The 24,442-nt window shown below is 35.1% G+C and overlaps 1 protein-coding gene across 1 annotated transcript; it reads right to left on the bottom strand.

The window, feature by feature from the left end:
* Positions 1-1,023: 1,023 nt before the first annotated feature.
* LOC138323293 (RNA polymerase I-specific transcription initiation factor RRN3-like) lies at positions 1,024-24,374 on the bottom strand. Its single transcript, XM_069267791.1, has 16 exons — positions 24,256-24,374; positions 23,670-23,763; positions 17,127-17,183; positions 15,958-16,047; positions 14,269-14,398; positions 13,829-13,958; positions 13,259-13,427; positions 12,790-12,864; positions 12,141-12,309; positions 11,446-11,576; positions 11,088-11,218; positions 10,424-10,596; positions 8,971-9,079; positions 4,307-4,432; positions 3,634-3,706; positions 1,024-3,409 (listed from the first exon to the last, which is right to left on the bottom strand). The coding sequence occupies exons 2-16, from the start codon at positions 23,724-23,726 to the stop codon at positions 3,254-3,256; spliced, it is 1,776 nt and encodes a 591-aa protein (XP_069123892.1). The 5' UTR covers positions 23,727-23,763; positions 24,256-24,374; the 3' UTR covers positions 1,024-3,253.
* Positions 24,375-24,442: the final 68 nt, after the last annotated feature.

The following is a 24,442-nucleotide window of genomic DNA, read 5'->3' as shown; positions in this document are numbered from 1 at the left end:
GGACGGCCTCCCATGTATGCGATGTGTTGCGTGTATGTTGTGCGAGGTGCATGTTTTAGGAGACTGCGGTATATTCATGTTGTGTCTTCTTGTATAGTGGAACTGTTGCCCTTTTTATAGTGCTTTATCACTGAAGCATGTAATAAAGTAAAATAGAACCTACATAGAAATCTTTTTTATCTACACTTGGCATAACTAGCAACTTGTCTTAAGCGGTCAATTTTTGTTGTTTTCTCGTGATGGCTTAATACAGGTTTGGTTATACATGATGACCTTGGCATCACCATTTCATGATTTGAGCACATCATTTGTTGTTGGATGATCTTAGCTGTCAGAGAACCCAAACATGCATGGCCAGATTGGGTTTGAATCCGAGACTCATTGACGACACGCAATAGTCGGATGCTCTGCCAATTGAGCTACCTAGTACTTAGAACAACTGATCCAGAGACGTTACACTTTAACATCCCTTTTTATGGTCTTTGTCCTGAAGACTGGACACATGTTATCTTCCTGTTCACCATGTGTGTGACTGTGTCTATCTGTCCATGTGTGTGACTGTGTCTATCTGTCCATGTGTGTGACTGTGTCTATTTGTCCATGTGTGTGACTGTGTCTATCTGTCCATGTGTGTGACTGTGTCTATCTGTCCATGTGTGTGACTGTGTCTATCTGTCCATGTGTGTGACTGTGTCTATCTGTCCATCTGTGTGACTGTGTCTATCTGTCCATCTGTGTGCCCTTCTTTTCCCATAGCTACAGGCACCAAATGAAGCATGGGAAGTCTGACTGGGGTTTGAACCCTGGACTTCATGCACACCAACTGGGTGCTCTACAAATTGAGCTACCAGGTCACCAGCAATATAATCAACAGGATACAGAATTGTTACAGGACAAAGAAAAGTCATGAAACCAACACCGTATGAAAAACATCTGATTGAATACTTGTCAGACACCAAGTAATAAACTAATTGATAAGTCTATACCAACTATCTACATACATTGGTACCAACAACAAACCAATTTCAATGAGTTTCATATATTTATTTGAATAGAACAACATTTGGTAACAGAAATATACCACAATATTTGTCTTAAAAATTAATGACATACAATGTAATAAACTTTTGTTGTGTCCAAAATAAAAACATAAAACTTCTTTACTTTTGCATGCTTCAGACACTATCATACATTCTTCCAAATATATGCGCAGAGAACAATAAAAAGTCATTGGCAATTTATGTGATGTTGATAGCAGTTAAGGGGAACATTACGTAGAGATTTAGATTAACTTCCTGCATTAAGTAAGAAACATAAATTTAACGTGTACTGAAAGAGAATCTTACAAAGATTTCCTTTCTTTACAACAAGTTCAAAAATATTTGTTTAATTCAGAGTGTGATATTAACAAAATGTTCAAAAGTTAAAAACAAAACAATGTTTTTAAACATCAATGCCTCCACCTCCATATGTCAAAGCTGGACACAATGGGATAAGATGACAGGGACATGGTAATACTATATGGTTTACTGTCAGTAACACTCCATGACCATTATAGGTCAGCAAGTTTTTTTTGTTTTTTTTTGCATCAACAGCAGCTATTGTTAACTTTTCTTCATACTACACAATATTCACCACTAATGCAACTTTTAGTGTTGACCTTCAAAATGGGAAATGATTTGTACCTGTAACCCAGAGGAGGGCTAGCAACGTCATGTCTGGACACCTTAACCACTGCGCCACCACAACCCCTTTACAACCGTATTAAGGTCAACACACAAGATATATATGTCCCTAATTAATTAGCTATAATTACCATTTTTGGTGACAAGTTACATGGTCATGTCAACACACAAGATATATCTGTCCCTAATTAATTAGCTATAATTACCATTTTTGGTGACAAGTTACATGGTCATGTCAACACACAAGATATATCTGTCCCTAATTAATTAGCTATAATTAATATTTTTGGTGACAAGTTACATGGTCATGTCAACACACAAGATATATCTGTCCCTAATTAATTAGCTATAATTAATATTTTTGGTGACAAGTTACATGGTCATGTCAACACACAAGATATATATGTCCCTAATTAATTAGCTATAATTAACATCTTGGGGAGAAGTTACACTCTATACACAATCATCTTACTAAAATTTTAATAAATAACTTTTCAACATATTCTAGAACACTCATGATCATATAACATTAACGACCACTTCCAGTAACTTTCAAACACCATTTCCAACTACTAATAACTCAAAATCTATTCAGCATAATTTCCCCCTCATCCAAGCTTTAGAGACGGATGATGAGATTCTTTACTTAATAAACTTCATTATGTGTGATTAATCTATGACTTGAAGGTTGATGACTTCTAATTTTGTATTTTAAGAGAGATTGGTGTGTGGTGACTTACCTGTGTAGTATATAGGGATCAAAGGGGATCTATACACAATCATCTTATTTAAATTTTAATAAATAACTTTTCAACATATTCTAGAACACTCATGATTATATAACATTAACGGCCACTTCCAGTAACTTTCAAACACCATTTCCATCTAATAATGACTCAAAATCTGTTCAGCATAATTTCCCTCTCATCCAAGCTTTAGAGACGGATGATGAGGATTCTTTTAGAATAAGCCTGAAGGCTGTTCAGGCAAAAAAATCTGAAAACATCATAAAAATCACTAATTTAAAAGCTCTTACAAATTATTATCCATATACTAACTATTATCCGTAAAACCAATTGGCTCCTCCAATCAACCCATCCATCAAATTCTTCCAAACACATTAATAGCTATCACAATATTTAACTTTTTAGGTTGCTCTGGTTCCAATCTCTTGAAACAAACTTACCAGATAAGTTAAAAACAGACTTAAATCAATTTCTTTTACTTAAGTTACATAACAAATAAAACTTCAGTTTTTACTGAAGTTGGAGCTTTCTGTTTGGAGAAATCAGGGTCTGATCATCCACTTCTCACCAAAGTCTGCTAACTTTCAAACATAGCCACTAAGACAGAAGTATGGATCTTTCAATTACATGTATTCACAAATTGCACCACAGAAGTCAATAACTGTAGCTAGGAAATCTGGAGGCTGTTCCAATCATTCACCTCCCACCAAAGTCAATGAATGTAGTCGGGATATTTGAAGGCTGTTTCAATCATTCACCATCGCCTGATCCATACCAGTTTGGTCCAATTTAACACATACACACATAACAACACACACAATATCATCCTTCCATGCTCTGAGGCCATTCTAGTGTTGTCTGCTTGAACCCTGGGGACACACTGTAAGCCATGAAGTCTGTTGGAGTTTTCCCTATAGATACTGGGATAGAATCTTTTGGAGACACAATCTCGTCTGTGATAAAATCATCCTCTTCATCCTGTAAAGTTCATCATCTTAATCAAAAACATATCTCACTAATGCAATGTCTTCTGTATCATCTTTATCAGAAATATATCTCACTAATGCAATATCATTTATGTGTGAGTTTCGGTTTATTTCAGTGGTACCATAAATTTCAAGCGTCAATAGTACTTTAGATACATTGATAATATGCTTTATCCAAATATTCATGAAGAAGACCAGGGAAATTTTTGAGCTCACCTCTGAATCATTGTCGTCCTGTACAACATTGCCCTGGTATTCCCTGTAATGTGACGTGATGAACCTCCTTGACCTATGGGTTACAAACAAAATACTGTCTGTACAACATTATCGTTAGTCTTTATTGATACGCAGTATGTACTGTAAACCAATTTTCGTAACCTTCAAGAAATTGCAATCATAAATTGCTGCCAAATGTGAGACATGTGAGTCTAATATTGTTTCTTTGGAAGTTATTCTGCAGTAGATGTATACATTTGGTGAATATTTTTTTCAATAAATCTTTTTTACAGCTTTTCAATTCAAACCATATGAATTTCAAAATTGTATGTATGCAAGATATTTTAACACCAAATAGTCTTTATATAGAGGAAAATGTCCAAATTCAATTAAATGAATAAACCTAATTATGTGTGATTAATCTATGACTTGATGACTTCTAATTTTGTATTTTAAGAGAGATTATTCCGTCTTTGCATATTACAGAGTTAGCTCCCTTGCGGGTAGGTATCGATTGTTACGTCATTATTTTGTGAGCGCAATTCACATCGTTTTCCCCTAAACGTATGACGTTACGCTCCCAAACACATGACGTCACAATCAATACCTACCCGCAAGTGCAGATAACTCTGTAATATGCAAATTCGGAATATGTGTGTGTGTGGTGACTTACCTGTGTAGTATATAGGGATCAAAGGGGAAAGCGTCGAGGAGAACTTCTCCTTTTCCTGTCGACGATGGCAGGAAACAACGATTATTTCTCTCTATTATTGTATCACAGAATGCTAATTGATGTGTCCTGGAAAAAAAGATCACAAATTAGTACCCCATTTTTCTGACGCTGAGCATCAATAACAATGGTAATCAATGGTCATTGTCCATACATTGATGTTACAATGGAAACATTAAAATCAAAAGTTATAAAAATTGGTTGACAGCATATATCAAAGTGTAAGTTGAGGGAAGCAATTTTTCAAACTATTAATGTAAGTAAGACTTTAAACCTAATTACCTCCCTTTATCAAAGTGAGAGATACTGGAATATTACAGTATTGGATGTAAAATGACAGGACAGTCATAGGTAACCTTGTATAACCAGCTACTCCTACATCACCACCATCTTTGATCATAGATTGGAGTTTAGTACAGCACCACCATCTTTGATCATAGATTTGAGTTAAGTACAGCAATATCATCTCTGATCATAGATTTTAGTTTAGTATCGCACCACCGTCTCTGATCATAGATTGGAGCTTAGTACAGCACCCCCATCTTTGATCATAGATTTGAGTTTAGTACAGACAGCACTACCATCTATGATAATAGATTCGAGCTTAGTACAGCACTACCATCTGACCATAGATTGGAGTTTAGTACAGCACCACCATCTTTGATCATATTGAGTTTAGTACCGCACCACCATCTTTGAATATAGATTGGAGTTTAGTACAGCACCACCATCTCTGATCATAGATTTGAGTTTATTACAGCACCACCATCTTTGATCATAGATTTGAGTTTAGTACAACACCACCATCTTTGATCATAGATTTGAGTTTAGTATCGCACCACCATCTTTGATCATAGATTTGAGTTTAGTACAGCACCACCATCTTTGATCATAGATTGGAGTTTAGTACAGCAATATCATCTCTGATCATAGATTTTAGTTTAGTATCGCACCACCGTCTCTGATCATAGATTGGAGCTTAGTACAGCACCCCCATCTTTGATCATAGATTTGAGTTTAGTACAGCACTACCATCTATGATAATAGATTCGAGCTTAGTACAGCACTACCATCTGACCATAGATTGGAGTTTAGTACAGCACCACCATCTTTGATCATATTGAGTTTAGTACCGCACCACCATCTTTGATCATAGATTGGAGTTTAGTACAGCACCACCATCTTTGATCATATTGAGTTTAGTACAACACCACCATCTTTGATCATAGATTTGAGTTTAGTACAGCCCCACCATCTCTGATCATAGATTGGAGTTTAGTACAGCACCACCATCTTTGATCATATTGAGTTTAGTACAGCACCACCATCTTTGATCATATTGAGTTTAGTACAGCAATATCATCTCTGATCATAGATTGGAGTTTAGTACAGCACCACCATCTTTGATCATAGATTGGAGTTTAGTACAGCACTACCATCTGATCATAGATTTGAGTTTAGTACAGCACCACCATCTTTGATCATATTGAGTTTAGTACAACACCACATCTTTGATCATAGATTTGAGTTTAGTACAGCACCACCATCTTTTGTCATAGATTGGAGTTTAGTACAGCCCCACCATCTCTGATCATAGATTGGAGTTTAGTACAGCACCACCATCTTTGATCATATTGAGTTTAGTACAGCACCACCATCTTTGATCATAGATTTGAGTTAAGTACAACACCACCATCTTTGATCATAGATTTGAGTTTAGTACAGCACCACTATCTCTGATCATAGATTGGAGTTTAGTACAGCACCACCATCTTTGATCATAGATTGGAGTTTAGTACAGCACCCCCATCTTTGACCATAGATTTGAGTTTAGTACAACACCACCATCTCTGATCATAGATTGGAGTTTAGTACAGCACCACCATCTTTGATCATATTGAGTTTAGTACAACACCACCATCTTTGATCATAGATTTGAGTTTAGTACAGCACCACTATCTCTGATCATAGATTGGAGTTTAGTACAGCACCACCATCTTTGATCATATTGAGTTTAGTACAACACCACCATCTTTGATCATAGATTGGAGTTTAGTACAGCACCACCATCTTTTGTCATATATTGGAGTTAAGTACAGCACCACCATCTTTGATCATAGATTTGAGTTTAGTACAGCAATATCATCTCTGATCATAGATTGGAGTTTAGTACAACACCACCATCTTTGATCATAGATTGGAGTTTAGTTCAGCCCCACCATCTTTGATCATAGATTGGAGTTTAGTACAGCACTACCATCTGATCATAGATTTGAGTTTAGTACAGCACCACCATCTTTGATCATAGATTTGAGTTTAGTACAGCACCACCATCTTTTGTCATAGATTGGAGTTTAGTACAGCACCACCATCTTTGATCATATTGAGTTTAGTACAGCACCACCATCTTTGATCATAGATTTGAGTTTAGTACAGCACCACCATCTTTGATCATATTGAGTTTAGTACAGCACTACCATCTGATCATAGATTTGAGTTTAGTACAGCACCCCCATCTTTGATCATAGATTTGAGTTTAGTACCGCACCACCATCTTTGATCATAGATTTGAGTTTAGTACAGCACCACCATCTTTGATCATAGATTGGAGTTAAGTACAGCACCACCATCTTTGACCATAGATTTGAGTTTAGTACAGCACCACCATCTTTGATCATAGATTGGAGTTTAGTACAGCACCCCCATCTTTGATCATATTGAGTTTAGTACAGCACCACCATCTTTGATCATAGATTTGAGTTAAGTACAGCACCACTATCTCTGATCATAGATTGGAGTTTAGTACAGCACCACCATCTTTGATCATATTGAGTTTAGTACAGCACCACCATCTTTGATCATAGATTTGAGTTTAGTACAGCACCACCATCTTTGATCATAGATTTGAGTTTAGTACAGCACCACCATCTTTGATCATAGATTGGAGTTTAGTACAGCAATATCATCTCTGATCATAGATTTTAGTCTAGTACACTTCAAGATCAGTGCAATCTGAATTTGGTTCATAATCAATATAAAATTACAAAGTAGTATCTTAGGTCATTGGGTATTCACAACTAGTCTATATTTGTCTGATTTCCCTGAGGACCATTCAGTCGGAGCTGCCATTTAAGCACTCCACACTTAAACCCAATATTTCTTGCATTATTTTGCCACAATCACATTTAAGGCAAAATTCAGTGGAACAAGTAGAGTAAGGTTCATGTTTACAAATATAACATAATCCACAAGCTAGTATTTGGACAAGAGAACCTTCAATCATTGCTTCATTATTATACCAATGACAAAATGTGTCTCTTAATGAAGCAAAGGTTTAAGAAAACAAATCATAGATTTTTAATACAGTGGAAATTGTCTAAAGGTTTAGGATATTCGGTCGGTATATATACTGCTACATGTTTCTGGATTGTATAGGTTTAAATTACATGTACTATAACTACTATTACTAGCGCTAGGAAAATTTTATACAGTATCATGGGAATACATAGGAATCTTAATTAGGGCTGTTCCAGCAAAATATATATGGTAGGGGGGAAAGCACTTTGAAATTAGGAACCCATCATATGAAGCAATTTTCAATTTTGTTTGTTGACCCCCTCCACATATCTATATTTGTGAAAGACACCATGGCATAGAAGAGATTTAATTTTTTATTTTGCTCCAATATCTTTTGGGGTTTACATATTTTGATTTCTAGCATCACCAAAGAGTCCTAGGACAAAATTGTAGTGTAACTGGTGCAGTGAACTATTGTTTGATGTGCTGTATCTCAATCTGATTAAAATCAGCTGTTTGATACTCCGCTTACTACGTGCTCCGCTGTTTGTAGCGGACCACGTAGTAAGCGGAGTATCAAACAGCTGATTTTAATGAGATTGGCTGCATCTATTACTAAATTTGTATAAAGGTACAATCTTCCTAGAATCAGAAGATAATCTACTTAAGATACTGAAGTGTTGTACAAGCGTAATTTAAGAGAAGACATCTGAACATTCACACTAATGAACTGACACTCTTTCCTTAACTTAATACCAGTGAATTTAAATAAAGATCTGTTGATCATGATGACAACAGTATTTTGCCAAAAGTTATCCATTACCATCTGTACCATTGCCAAGTTTGAATGAATATAACATGTTTTAGATAAATATTTTGTCATTGTTATATCAAAACACCCATGACATAAAATTAATGTTTTTTTTTATGACTGACAGCAACATTATCAAACACAAATTTTGCATTTTATTTCAAAAGGTTACATACAAATGCTTCAGATAGACCCACCCTCAGAAATGATTTTATTGAAATGCCAACCTGGCACTGAAGTGATTTTATTTTGAACCCACCACGACACCTACTATTTTTAAAGTGCCTTTCCTGGGTGCCATATATGTTTTGCTGGAACAGCCCTTAGACAAGTGGTGGTTTTGGCAAGTTATACAGGCAATGCCTCATCCCTTTGTGTTTGACAATGAAATTGTTTGAAATTTTAAGGATTTTAGTGAATTTGAAATGGAATCTTATCTCTTAAGAAAAATTAGAGATATGACGATATCTATTATCTACACCACAAAGTCATTACTTACCTCGTTACAGATGCAAACGACTTCACAATAACAGGCATACACACTCGGAGGGGATTGAGGCGACTTGTCACAACTCTCTGGAAATTTAAACCTTCTGCCCATTTGTAGCCTATTAAGATGAAAGACATGAGAAACCTCATGAAACTTACAACAATTTAAAGGGAAGAGAAGAAATAAATTCTTTAATCAGCTGTGATGATATCTAAACTTAATACAGAGGACTCCACATAATCGAATAACGGTTATTTGAATATTTCGGTTATTTGCATAAAATTCCGCGGTCCCCATTTTTTCCTTCTTTATCTTTGTTTTTCAACTCCGTGTATTTGCATAGACTTTTACATGACCTCCGGTTATTTAAATAAAATATTTGGGAAATTCTAAAAATAAAATCGAATATTTTTCAATTTTGCAATATATTTTTACCGAAATTCGCTGATATATGTTTAAAGATAGGCCTACTTCGCTTTTACTAGAAATCATCATGGTGACAGATTAACATTATCGTATTGCTTGTTATTTTATGCATGAACCTGCAAAGGTATTCGACGCTGTTACGATTTACATCATTAGCAGTTGATCATAACTTTAGTATAATCACTGACTCAAACATCTAATTAAAGCATTTGCACTTTCAAATATGTTTATTTATTAACATAACGTACCTTAGTTCGCGATCGGTTGGAGAAACCATGCTTCCTTACAACAATCGCCATTCATGAGTAGTCTCGTTCAACCAGAGTCTTGTTGACTACGACAGACATGTGCGTATCAAGCGTCTCGTTGAACGAGACATAAAAGCATGCAAAGTCGGCGTGCAATGACTACCGCAAGTTTCGTACAGTATGTAGGATACAAAAGATACTTGCTACGTTGTTTCATTGCTTACTTGAATATGCATTAATTTCTGAAATGTTATCAAGCTATTCGCCGTATAGATCAACAATACAGGGAGAATTCTCAAAACACATTTAGGTCCAGTGAGCGCATGGCTTCATCACCTGTATAAAAGTGGGCCTAACATTGGTGGTATAAATTTTAGTAGTTTATTCAAATAAGTTTATAATGAAAAACGAGTTAATAGTTATATCTAGTAATGGTATTATCTTAAAAGTCTTTCAGTGACAGAGCAACAGGTTCATGCCAAGTCCTAGAAGCGCCACCCACTTTTACGAACAGTTCTCTGTATTTGGAAGGGTGTAGTAATATAGTTCCCCATTAATGCAAATGTAACTCTGGTGAATACTAGCCATAGTATATCTCTCGGCTAGAGAGAAATATCATTAGCACAATTGGATGAGCATCAAACTAGTAATTCAGAGGTCCCAAATTTGAAAATGTTTATATCAAATCCTGTGCTCAGATGTGCTTAATATGTATTCTTAGTGTGCTTAGGAATAACTACTGAACACAAGAAAATAATGAACAATTCAACTGTTGAGGACATACTCACCCTTCTTCATCTCCAGAAGTTCCTTACTTCTGAACACAAACACATAGAAAACTGTCTGACACACAGAATAAAATGGTCCGTGATGGCTAACGTCAGCCTGAACACAGGTGCCAACCTGATCCAAGTACTTGTGTATCCAGTCACACATCAGACCAAGGCAGGCCATCACAGTGCTAGAAATAGTACAGGACTTAATAACATCTTAGTACAATGTACAGTCAAACCTGCATTAGCAACCTCTGTATAAAGACCACCTGCTTAATAAGACCACTGTTATTGGGATAACAAATGGTAAATTCCAACACAATTGATTATATAGACCACTAAAAGACTCCATAACTATAAAGATCTCTTTTTTTCCTTGGGTGGTCATTATAGGTAAGTTTGTACTTTTATCAACTTCTTTGATCAATATAAAACCAAATGCTTGTTACAACAGTTATCATGCATATATAGAGTCAATAATATTTTGCTCAAAATCAGGATTTTTTTTGTGTGTTGGTGAAAAGACAAGAAAGGTATCTTTTGACTTACAAAAACTTTTGAAGAAGGAAACATGAAACACCAGAAAAATTATTCCAATACATTTGCATTGTGGTTACATGTCCAAATGAGAGTAGGAAATTAAAGCGCAAATTATGATAGACTTTTGAAAAAAAAGTACCTGATAGGCACAAACAGTCCTCGAGATAAGAGGCTGCCTATGTAGGACACGCTAGCCTGGCGGTACACAGCCTCGGTGTTAGGGTCCTGGACTTTCTTCCAGAGGAAGTCTACAAATCCTTCACAGATCGGCTAAAATTTTAAGTGATAAAAATAAGTGAAATTTATCAATAATTGCAAAAATCACAGATAACTAAAAATGTCAAGTACATGTATTATAGATAATTTAACCCAAGATTAAAGTCATGCAAACTTGTTCATAACTGATTTATGGCTAATGTGCCAAACTCAGTATGGCTACAGTTTTTTTAACAATTATGTCAATATTCTGTAAGAATACATGATTTCGTGCTACTGACCTGTTTCATAGCACACAAAGTAAACATGATGAACTGGACATGACAGGACGCATATGTCGGGAGGATGAGACGTTCAAACACCAGTAATAGTTCTCGGTATAGTTTCTTAGTATCCTCCCACTTCAACTGACCTACAGTCATATAAATGTATAGATAGTCAAATAATTGATCAAAAACATGAATATCAGAGATTTCTCCATTACAAACTTCGTAAGCAATTGAAAACAAGTACAGTGAATATGTAATACAAAACTTCTTGAGCCAAGATGCTGTATAATCCAATAATTGATCAAAAGACATGACTCACTATCAAGAGGTTATTTTCTAAATCAAAAGTTATAATCAGTTTAAAACAAGTATATGTCATACAAAAAAATTTTTGGCCAAGATAAAAGCTTACAAATACGAAAAGTCTTACAGTGTAAGCCTTAGGTCAGCTTAGCACCTGAGACAAGTCTATGATCAGGCAGGAGACCCCTTCAATTTCCTGTCCCATCAAAGAAATGTAACCACTTTGCCTCTCAGCAACCAACAAAGAGATATATTTGAGTAGGTAATGAAACCAAATGCCATGTAGATATGAAGACCTACTAAAATTTGCATGGACTATAATTTTACGACATAATTTGGTTAGTAGACCAAACCTTTCAGAGAGAATTTCGGTTGACCTTAAAGCATCATATGTCTGAACCTACCATCATTAAAGCATGTTTGTTGTATATATTTCAGAACAAGGTACATCATTACGTCCAGACGTTCAGCTTCCTTATGGTTCATAGGTTTTGCTGACTCCAGCTCAAAGCGTCCTCCACTGCGATATCCAGCGTCTGGTGATTGTATGTCTTGGGTTGTATTTGGGTCATCCTAACAATGGAAAGAAACAAAAGGTTACTTTTGGGTGTATTTATATAGTTTCTTGGTTAATATAATAGGAATTTTCCACAAATATCTATGAGAAATATACACAGACTACTCCTCAAATCTTGTATATCTTGATTTTAGATTTGTTACACATTGAGTCACTGATGAATGCTACCTGTTCTTATGCACAGAAAAGTTATATACCAGAGGTCTGACTGTTATTTGTGAGTGAGTACCCCCTGTTATACATAAGATTTGTTTTATGGTTTCTGATCCTCATTAAGTCCACCAATAAACACTAAACATTTTCCTGTTTTGAGTCACGTATGAATATGTTCTCAATGAAATAATAGATCAATTGTTTTTTTCTGTATGATAATATAAGTGCTAGGGTTTTAAAGCATGTACACATTTTGAAACTCTGGATATATGGTCTTGTGAAAGGGAAATGTGTCATTTACAGGCATAACAACTAGTATATACCATATCAAATATAATGTCGTTATCTTCTTCCATTTGGTCCTCTGCTTCTGCTATCTCATGCTTTGGTGACCGCACCTACAAATAAATATCAAGCTCTATCAAATAAAGCACCCATATATGAAAGTTTTCTGTTAGGTCCTATTTTGTGTCCCATTAACAGGTCATTTGAGGAAAAGTAAGATTTGGGAGGTGGAGGACAATTATACCAACAATAAACCCATTGCCCTTTTATAAACAAGGGAAACTTACATTTAAAGATACAAAATATAGGACTTTGCATACTGTCCCACACAGGTGAAAACATGGCATTCTAGTGACAAGTGTTGTGAAAGATAAACTCAAGATAAGGCATCAAAGTTGAATAAATTTTTAGCTATAATAAATCTTTACATGAATGTTAACATAGTACTTGAGAAGTTGAATTATTATTGCAAAAAAAGTTAATGTAAACTTTTATTTCAACACTTACATCTAATTTGAGCATGCGATCCACAATGAGTTCCAGTATGGCTAGTCTCTGCTGGGGCATGTAGTGTGTAATCTGTAGTAGGTTCTTAACATAACACTCCTGTATATACTTATCCTTGGTCATATAAGGGAAGTAATCACTCAGGAGAGGCAGCAGTACTGTAGGGCTCCTACAACCATCAACAAAGAACATAGTGACACACAGCCAAGTGAAATACCCAATAAAGTGAAAGTAAAACTAGACAAACTGACACCCAACCAAGTGAAATATTAACCAGACAAAGTGAATTATCCTACAGTAGGTATTACCAAATGTTCCACACAATACCATGTGAAATACTTAAACAAATCAAAGAGAAAAGCTAGACACAAAACAAAAGAGAAATATTTCTGAAGCCAGACAATGCAAAAACCTCATCACAAGTCAAGGTGAACTTAACGCAATTCATAGTGAATTTAACACATTTCAAAGTGACCTTAACACCACAATTCAAAGAGAAATGTTTGAGACCATTTAAAAAAAAAAAAAAAAAAAGAAGAAAAGTTTTATTCTTTATTGTGAGACACTTACATGGGTACAATGTTAGCTATGGCTTTAATCACCAGATGGACATTGATGAAGCTGGTTTCATGAGCCTGAATTTGTTGGTTGTCCAAAACTATACTGTCTGATGAGGATACCATGGCATTTTCTGGAATTTCTAAGAAAAAAAAAAGAAAAAATAATTCCAAATATGTTATATAGAATATAAATAATCTACATTTAGCTAATGTATATTAATTTTAAACAACCTGCAGCAAAAATAAATATGTTCTTAATTATTTACTGTAAAACAATGAATATAATATTTTTTATTGGTTTTCTTATATAAAATACTTTTCCCCTTATAATGTACATGTATCTGATTGAAAACATTTTCTTTTAATGACTACCAAATTGAATGATTTCTATCTGGCCCAGATGTGCCTTTGTATGATAAAATGTTTCCTAAGACGAAATGTTTCCCTTACTTGGTACAAAGTGTTTGACCAGCATTCGGAGTCCAGCCCGTAGATAGTATGTGTGTGCAGAGACCAGATTGTGTAGAAGGGTCTGATATTCCATGACCACATCTGGCTCTCTCCTCGTCCAGTCCACCTTCTGTTAAAATACATAAACAAATAATTTTATATCAAAATATGTCACTGACTGGAGTGTCGTAAAGGTGATGGATGCTGTCGTTTCACTGATATATGTATACCTATAAGTTACATACCATACTACCACAAAGCTTTGTCAGGTTTATAATTGTATTCCATATTTGTATATTGCACAGTTATCTGCCCTTGTAGAGAGGTATTGATTATTATGTCATGTTTTTACATTGTATATACATGCATCAAAGAAAATGACACAAATTTTGCTCGAAAAGTAATGACATCACAATCAAAACCTATCACCAAAAGAGATAACTCCATATGAGTTTTATAAGAAAAGTTGTCACATTTGAAGTTTGTTGAAAAAACTAGCTATGGTATATAAAATTTACTATTATATTACAATGAAAATCATAAAAGAATTTTCTTTCTACCAAAGTTTTAAAGGTAGGTTTCGCCCAATGAAATATAAAGACTACGAAATTGAAATTTATCCTATACATAGATATAATCTTCAGATCATTTTCAATGCATACAGCAAACAATATGGGTGGTCAGTTGCCTAGCTTGACCAGGAAAATACTCCTCTAAAAATAGAGCGAAGTCAAGCTTTACATAGAACATGACGTATTTTTTCCAAAACGAGGCCGCAGCAACAAACGGAAGCGTGCAACAAAATGTCAGATAGAAGTGACAGTCTTGCCACGGCATATTTAGTTAAAAAACAACAACAACAAATCGAAGTGCGAGGGACTGTTTATACATATCATATAATCTAAAACACTTCATGTTACTTACATACGCTTGCTAACTTTGTACACCAAATATACATGTAGTAAGTCTGCGGCTGTTTGTGCGCTGGCATATGTGTTGAAATTTAACTCACCACGTGCAATGCCGTTACACGAGTCCCAACAGATTCCGGCAAGTTCCGCTTGAGATGTGGCTTCTGTTTCTTCTATTGCTACATGCCATCTCTGAATTTAAATCCCTATAGATATCCTAGGGTGCTACCGAATCCATTATAATTTCCTCCACTTTGTTGCCGATTCAGATATATTTTTTTCATCTCACACAATTTCGTTCAGCCATTTTGTTTACTTTTAGTGCGTGACAATGCGCATGCGCCAAACTTCGACAACGCAATCCATCGCAGCTTCATTTGCATATTATTTTGTCTGACGGACACCGTAATAAATCATGGATTTCCTTCAATTTTGTATTCAAGACACATTTGTTCAATCTCAAACACATAAAGAAATTAAATTGAGATATTTTAATATGTTTTTACATCTTTTCTTCTGCTTATCGCATTTCACAAAAAAATATTTATTTGGTTGGGCGAAACCTACCTTTAACATATTAACAAATCTTCTTTATGGTGACTATATATACACATGTATAATTACAGTTTCTTTAATGTGTTTGACTCAACTTAAATGTTCATACCACATGTTCAATAATAATACATTTTATCAAAATAAGACAGGATTCAAAATGATTTAATGGACAAGAGTTAGGCTATATGCACCCTATTTTATGGCAAATCTCAAGAATACTTACCAATAAAACTCCAACAAGTATTTCATGATCTTTATCCAGGAAAGTTATACAATCCCTTAGAGACTTAATGTATGACTTCAATTCTTCAGACTACAAATATGAATAGAAAATAATGCTAAATTATGAAGCTACTTTAGCAAAAAGGTATCTTAGGCCATCAATATACCGTATACCATGAAATTTCCGTTGTGTAGAAATGTTTGACGTGTCCTTGGTTGCTATTAGTTTTTATGTAATTTCAATATAATTATTCTATCTGCTAACCATGAATATTTCTACTAACACAAACGAATATAAAGATTTGTACATTATATGTTCATTGTTTTCGTTTTTGTGAACATTTGTGACTGTCCTTAATAATATGTAATTTCATTTGTTCTTTTTGTGTCTTGATAACGTGGCAGATTGCTGCAAATATTCAACAATATTTTGCATTGTTGGAAATACTTCTTTGCCCCATACAAATATTTCATGTTATACAGTTGATATTTTGACATTATGAATGTTAGTATTCATAAATTTTGTTTCTGAGGGCCTTTCAATGGGTTTCTGCCAAAATAAAATCATTATAAAATCTAGATCTGATCGGAGGGATTCAATCATACAGTTTTTTTCTGTACATGCATGCATTACACGTGTAAACAATTTACGTATTTATCAAGTAAACGAAACGATATCTATTTGTCTGTTCACATATGTGGGGGGTCAAACAGAGTTGCAAAATGCCATCTCCGCCTATTCGAATACATCGGTTATTTTTATATTTTCTTCTGGAAAATGACTTATTCAAATAAGCGGAATCCTCTGTAATACAAGGGTTTCAAGATCACAAAACGACATGAGTAAAGTACAATTTACCGTTGCTTAGTCCCACCATCTGGTGATTATTACATCATCACTTGATGCGAGTTTCGTGACATCATGATCACCGGAAGGTGGGACTTATTGATTGTAAATTGTACTTTGTAATTGTACATATGAGAAAAAAAAATTATAGTTGTTGTACATTTGTCAAAATCAAAGAAAATACTTTCAAATGCATATGCAGCAATCATTTTTTAAACTTTATACCTGGTACCAAAGACAAAGAAATTTGAAGTTTACTTAATAATAACTTTGCCTTAATGAAGGAAAGGGGGGTCAAATTTCTACATGTTTTTCATGCTTACCGTAATATTAGGACTTCCTAGCTTGCTCAAGAATACATCATACTCTTGTCTTAAGCCCTACAAACAAAAGTATTTAAAGTGAATATATTTGTGATAAAGTAGGTATTATATTAACAAGGTATTTCTGAACTATTTGTTCTTTATAATAAATGATCAAGAGAAGTCCAAGGGCTTTCACTATTAATTAGAATAAGCCATATTTTCCCTATAGAGTTAACATATATTCTATTTTTTTTTCACAAAACATAGTGAACACAAATCATTACAGTCAAAACTGTCTATAAAGGCCACCTTAAGAGACAAAAGGAAAATGGTCTTAATAGCCAGGTGGCCTTTATGCACAGGTTGGATTGTGTTGAAATTGACCATAATAAAAGAGTGATCTTATTTACTCATATTAAAGCAGCTGTGGTCTTTATACAAAGGTGGTCACTAATAAGACAGGTTTCAATCATAGGTATTTAGCATGCTGGTAAGTCAAATACTTGTTTGTTTGTTTGTTTGTTTGATTAATTAACGTCCTATTAACAGCTATGGTCATGTAAGGACTGCCTCTCATGTATGCTGAGTGTTGGGTGTATGTTGTGGGAGGTGCATGTTTTGGGAGAATGTGGTATATTCATGTTGTGTCTTCTTGTATAATGGAACTATTGTCCTTTTTACATTACTATATCACTGAAGCATGCCACCGAAGACACCATGCAACACACCCCAGTCGGTCACATTATACTGACAAGATGGCGGCGTCCAGTGTAGATCGTCGACGGTGGGCTCTGACATATCTGGTATTTTGAGTGCTTTATACTGTGAATTTTGAATAGAATTTCTGCAGATGAATTGTGCTGATTTGTAGTGATGCAGTTTCCATACTCTTTTATCGAACTATGCCTTTTATATTGTTATTTCGAACGCATTGATAAACTGTATAGGTAGTAACACGTTGAACTTTGACCTCACCTACACTCACCTGAGTCGAAAAGTTTTCACGTGCGACCCACGACCATAACTCGTCACGCTCTACTGACGCGCTCTATCACGAAATGGCTGATAAACAGACATCCAATGTTATCGGCGATGCCCATAAGGTTTTGTTTGAGGGAACTTCAAGAGACACTGATGTTAGTAATTTGGACATTGCTCATTTTATGGCACGAATAGAAAATAGACTCAAGCACATTGAGGAACAAGTCGATAAAATAGACAAAGTTCAACATGACCTCACCTTATTATCATCCCGCGTGCGTGATATTGAAGAAAAGTTTGGGACATTAAGTTGTAAAACTCGAGATCTAGAGCACAGTGCTGAAGCGATTGGTCAAATGTTTGATTCAGTGAAGGCTAGGACGGATAAGCATAGTAATGATATCAGTGAGCTCAAAACCCAAGTAGAGAGGTCGGATTCTGTGGCCATGGCTTTAGAATTAGACAAGGCGTGCAATGATAGAGAGGAGCTGAGGTCAATAGTAACGGACCTCCAATGTCGCTCCATGAAGGCCAACCTCGTCTTCACCGGATTGAGTGAGAACGTGCAAGAGGACACAGAGGCACTAATTCGATCGTTTCTGTATAATGAACTTGATATTCAAGATGTTGAGTTTGGAAATGTTCATCGATTTGGTAAATGAAAACATGACAGGCCCCGTCCTATCGTAGCCAGATTCTTATACCAGAGTCAGCATAGCTTAGTTCTATCTCGTACTTACCTCCTTAGAGGCACTCGTTACGGCGTAAATGAGCAGTTTCCGTCCGCTGTGGAAGAAATCCGCAAGAAACTTTATCCAGTTGCAAAACGGCTTCGTAGGCTCAACCACAAAGTTAAATTTGTGAGAGATAAAATGTATGTGGATGGAGTTCTATACATTGGTGAAGAGCCGGTAGCAGCAGATCAACCTAGTTCTGGTACATACTATAGTGACCGACGTGACGCCAAGCGACGTCGGAAATCCTCCACGCCGCGCTCGCCAGGTTCCAAAGCAAGTTCCGACACAGATCGCCAGGACAACAATGATGGTGGCAGGTCAGACAAGGGCGAACAAAGTCAGCAGAAGGGTTCTACGAGTCGTCAGCCTATGGATGCGCCCATGCCTAATCATGGACAATCATCAGATCGCGATGAGACTCGCGTTAAATCGGTCGATTAGCGGTTAGAGGAGGCCAATACCTCTATTCGTCTTTGTTGTTGGAACGTTCAGAGAGGGTTGATAAATAAAGTCGAGAACACTGATTTCTGTAATACATTTGGAGAAGCAGATATTGTTTGTCTAACAGAATGTTGGTTAGGCGATACGGATGAGCTTAATGTAAACGGTTTTAAATGCTTTAAACCTGTTATTAGATCAAATTGTAAAGGGGGTGGATTGGTATGTTTATATAAGTCATGGCTGCACGATTATATTACTCTAGAGTCTGTGCTTTTAGATAGTATTGTATGGGTAAAAATTGATGGTAAACTATTTCCTGACCAGAAAAGTGTTTATTTATCGCTTGTATATCTACCTCCCGAAGGTTCTGTATTTTATCGTTCGTACGAAGAGGATATATTCCTGGTACTTGAGAACAGCATCGGCTCTTATAGTTTATTAGGAAAGGTTTTTGTAATGGGCGATCTTAACAGTAGGACCGGCACAGATCCGGACTTTATACCTATTGACTCGTTGCATGATAGCATTCAACGTCAGCTTGATGGGTTTATTAGTTATCCTCGTGATCCATGTACAGTTACACGTACTTCAGAGGACCAACAAGTAAATACTTTTGGTCGTCATTTACTACATCTATGTAAAACAACGGGAGTTCAAATTATAAATGGTCGTACCTCGGGCGATCTGGATGGTAAATTAACATTTTTGAATTCAAATGGCTGTTCTGTTATAGATTATGCATTGACAGATAATGGTTCGATGTCATCTATTAAAAGTTTTGAAGTAGGTAGCTTTACGGAATACTCTGATCATGCACCAATATTCCTTGTTTTAGATGGTTTATCATCAAATAGTTCTCAATGTAACTGTTGTCGGGGTAATGATACGTATACCACTGTGACAAATGTGCATTGGTCAAATGATGCCAGTAGTAACGTTACGAATGAAATATCTGACGCCAGATTTTTAATACATAGCTGTGTTGAATCGCTTGTTAACTCAAGAGAAAGTGTCGATATATGTCTGGATAATTTTATTTCATGTACACGTACATTGTTTGATAAATATTGTATTTCCAACAGAAAAGTTATAAATTGTGCATGTCCCTGTCATATCGGTACTTCGGTTAAAAATGAACCAGATAAGCCATGGTTTGACAGCAGTTGCAGAAGTTTGTATAAAATATATAAAAGAGCTTTATCTGAGTTTAACAGAGAGCGTTCCTTGACTAACCGAACTATGCTATATCATGCCAAAAAACAATATAAAGTCTATGAGAGAAAGATGAAACGCACCTATAATAGTATGGAAGGCAATATGCTAGATGTTTTGAAACGTAATAACCCTGTGGAATTTTATCGTAATTTTTCAAGACGTAAGACCTCAAAGAATGGAAATGTATCATTAACAGATTTTTTCAATTATTTCAAAGATCTGGCGGGTGAAGCAGATACTGGTAACTTATCAAATAGGGATGATTGTGAGTGTGTATATCCAGAGTTAGATGTAGATTTTAGTATTGAGGAAATAGCTGAAGTAATTAAGGCTCTGCCTAAGGGCAAAGCTGCTGGCATCGATATGGTTCTTAACGAATACTTCATTGAATATAAAAATATGTTTTTACCAGTTTTGTTAAAATTATTTAATACCATGTTACAAATTGGTTATTTTCCAGAGTCATGGGCCCAAGGTGTCATAATTCCTCTGCATAAAAAGGGGGATATTAATAATGTTAACAATTATAGAGGTATAACATTAATTAGTCATTTAGCTAAATTATTTACGTCCTTGTTAAATAAGCGCTTGTTAAAGTGGAGTGCTCGTGAAGATATTGTCACCGATGCACAATTTGGTTTTAAGCCTGGGTTTGGTACTAGTGATGCTATCTTTGCGTTGCAAAGTTTAATTATTAATTCTATAGAGCAAAACAAACGACTATATTGTGCTTTTATTGATTACAGTAAGGCTTTTGATAGTATTAATCATCGGTATTTATGGCATAAACTTTGGAAAAGTGGTATTAGAGGGCGATTACTTAATGTAATTTCATCAATTTATGATAATGTACGTTCATGCGTGAAACTAAATGGTAAACTATCCGCCATGTTCGATTTGCATGTCGGTTTATTACAAGGGGAATCTTTGTCTCCCATGCTATATTCTTTATTTGTAAATGATATGGAAAGTGAATTTATAAACTCGGATTGTCAAAGTTACCCCTTACAGTTACTTAATCTTTTTATGCTAATGTATGCAGACGATACAGTCTTATTTTCCGAAGACGCTATTGACCTCCAGCATATGCTCAACTGTCTACAGACTTACACAGTTAAATGGAACTTAAAAGTAAACACAGATAAAACAAAAATTGTTATATTTAGGAAAAGGAGAAGAATATTACCTGGTGAAACATGGACTTTCAATGATAAATCTATAGAAATTGTTGATAAGTTTTGTTACCTGGGTTTGGTTTTTAATTTTAATGGAAGATTTGCTGTAGCACAAGATACATTAGCGTCTCAAGGCAGGAAAGCATACTTTCAATTAAAAAGAAAAATGAAAAACTTTAGTCTTAACACAGAAACAAAAATATCCTTATTTGATACATATGTTACATGCATATTAAATTATGGTTGTGAAGTGTGGGGGCAAGATGTTTCGCCCCAAGTTGAAAAAATTCACCTCCTTTTCCTTAAAGACATACTTAATGTTAGAAAAACAGTCAATACATCTATGGTGTTTTTCGAAACGGGTAGATATTCATTGTATGTTCAACGTAAGACAGCTGTTATGAAATATTGGTTAAAACTATTGAAAACAAACAATTGCATTCTGAAATCTTGTTATGATGCACTAGTCGAATTGAATAGCAGAAAACCTCATTGTAAAACGAATTGGGTCTATCATATTAAGCACGAACTTTGTAGTTTGGGATTTGGATATGTTTGGAAAAATCAATGTGTTTTAAATGAAAATCATTTTTTGCAAATATACCACCAACGTATTAATGATGTTTTTGTTCAAGAATTATATAGTGCGTTTGATGTATCTCCTAAATGTTATTTGTATAAACATATTGTTGATAATTTTTGTCCACAGTTCTATTTAATTAAGCCTGTAAATAATAAATTCAAGAAGTTTTTAAGCCAATTCCGTATGCAATGTCATAGTCTTAATATCGAATCCGGACTTTATAATAATATTCCTAGAAATCAAAGGACTTGTTCATTATGTGATAAAAATGACGTCGAAGATGAAGTACATTTTGTTCTTCTCTGTCCGGCATATTCTGAATTAAGAGAAAAATACATTAACAGATATTTTTATCATAGACCAAGCGTGCATAAGTTTATAGAATTATTCTCTAGTAAAGATGTTAAAATTTTGAATATGTTGGGTAACTTTTTGTTTCGTGCAACAGAGAAAAGAAAAACTCTGCTCACAATTAATTAAATGATAAAATTGCTTTTTATTTGCCGTCAGCATCAACGTAGGTTCTGTTGTGATCACCTCTTTTATACATATGTAGCTTATTAGTATATTGAAATACTGAAATATTGTCCTCCGCCATCTTATACTTGTATACATTGTATGTCATATTATAATGATAATAATTGTACTGTTCCCTATATGCTTGTTATGCATTCGGATGAAATAAAAAACTTGAAACTGACAACAGGTGAACCAGTCGTCCCACTCCCTGTTTGCTGAGCGCTAAGCAGGAGCAGAAACTAACATTATTATAGACTTTGGTGTGTCTCGGCCAGGGGACAGAACCCAGAGCCTTCATCGCAGGGGCGAACGCTCAACTCAAGGCCAAAAGTGAGGCGGTGCCAAGGGAGGCATTAGGAAAGATAAAGTCAAGTAGGAAGAAGAGAAAAGATAAGATCCTAAATTTAATCGCCTTTTACGATCATGCAATAGGGGCAGCAGGTACAATTCTAACACCCTACCTGCAGGGGGACTAATATATTAGTCTCTAGTGGGTATTTGACATACCCAGTGTGCTAAATACTTATGTTTCAATGTAACATATTATACAACTGCTTTGTTCAGTTACAATACTTTAAAAATTACCAGAGGGTAAAACTGGAGTATGACCTTTTGTTACATTCTCTATCTTAATCAAACATTAATTATATACTAATTATTTAACTAATTAATTAATTACATCACTTACTTTATTAAGTCCCCTACCACAAACATACTGTCAATTGTGTATAATTGAATTTAACTGACTCCAGGATTTCGCATGTGCAATCAAATGAAACAATAAAAGAGTTTGATAAATTATCAATAAGTCTTGGTATAATAACATGTATGGCAGCAAATTTAACTAGATTTCACCATTATGATTATTATCTCTAAGATTTCAAAGTACATTCATTATGTGTTTTCTTACTCTTTGGTGATTCTTTAAGACATTGAGCAGTTGTAATGGCTGATTTTTCGAAGACATGATTAGTCACATCTCATTTACTTCCAGACAGCAGGTACTGAAAGAACAAAACAGATTGTTAGATATTTACATAATGGTAATTAATTGTGTTCAATAGAAGTATGCTGTTTGTTAATTTAAAAGGTTGGCACAACCCTGCATATGGATAACAGTTACCCATTTTAGTAACAAATACCAATTGGAGTATTCATTTAGTTTCTCAAATGAGGAATTCTGTGAATGGTTAATGGTGTGCTTTTCTTTAATATCCATCAATTACAGCCAATTAATTATTCAAATACTCCTTCAGCAGTATTCTGTGTTAATGATAAAATCTAATTTATCTCATGTGTAGTCCAATTAAGCACAGTGATTTGAACACCAAGGTATTGCGCCACTGTAGTCCTAAATATAGACACACCACCTACAGTACAGAAAGTAGGTTACAAACTCTGTAGGTACTGTCAGTTTTTATGAAACTTACAGTAATTAGTTGTGGGTTTTTTGTGGTAATGCATACTACAACAAGTGTAAAACATGGCAAACTTACTATATACATTATAAACTGTCGGTAATATAACGGGCGTCGGTCCAAAGAAGTCACCCAACTTTGTCAGTCGTAACATGTGGCTTTCAACAACATCATGGAGTTTGGCGTTCAAGGGAGGTAACTATGTAACCGGAAATTGAAATAAATTGTAAATGCGTGCTTATTTGACTTTTGCATTTGTAACAAT

This window comes from Argopecten irradians, chromosome 5 (genome assembly GCF_041381155.1).
Source record: "Argopecten irradians isolate NY chromosome 5, Ai_NY, whole genome shotgun sequence".
Classification (NCBI taxonomy): domain Eukaryota; kingdom Metazoa; phylum Mollusca; class Bivalvia; order Pectinida; family Pectinidae; genus Argopecten; species Argopecten irradians.
Note: the sequence above shows the minus strand (reverse complement) of the source record. Positions and strands in the feature narration are given on the sequence as shown.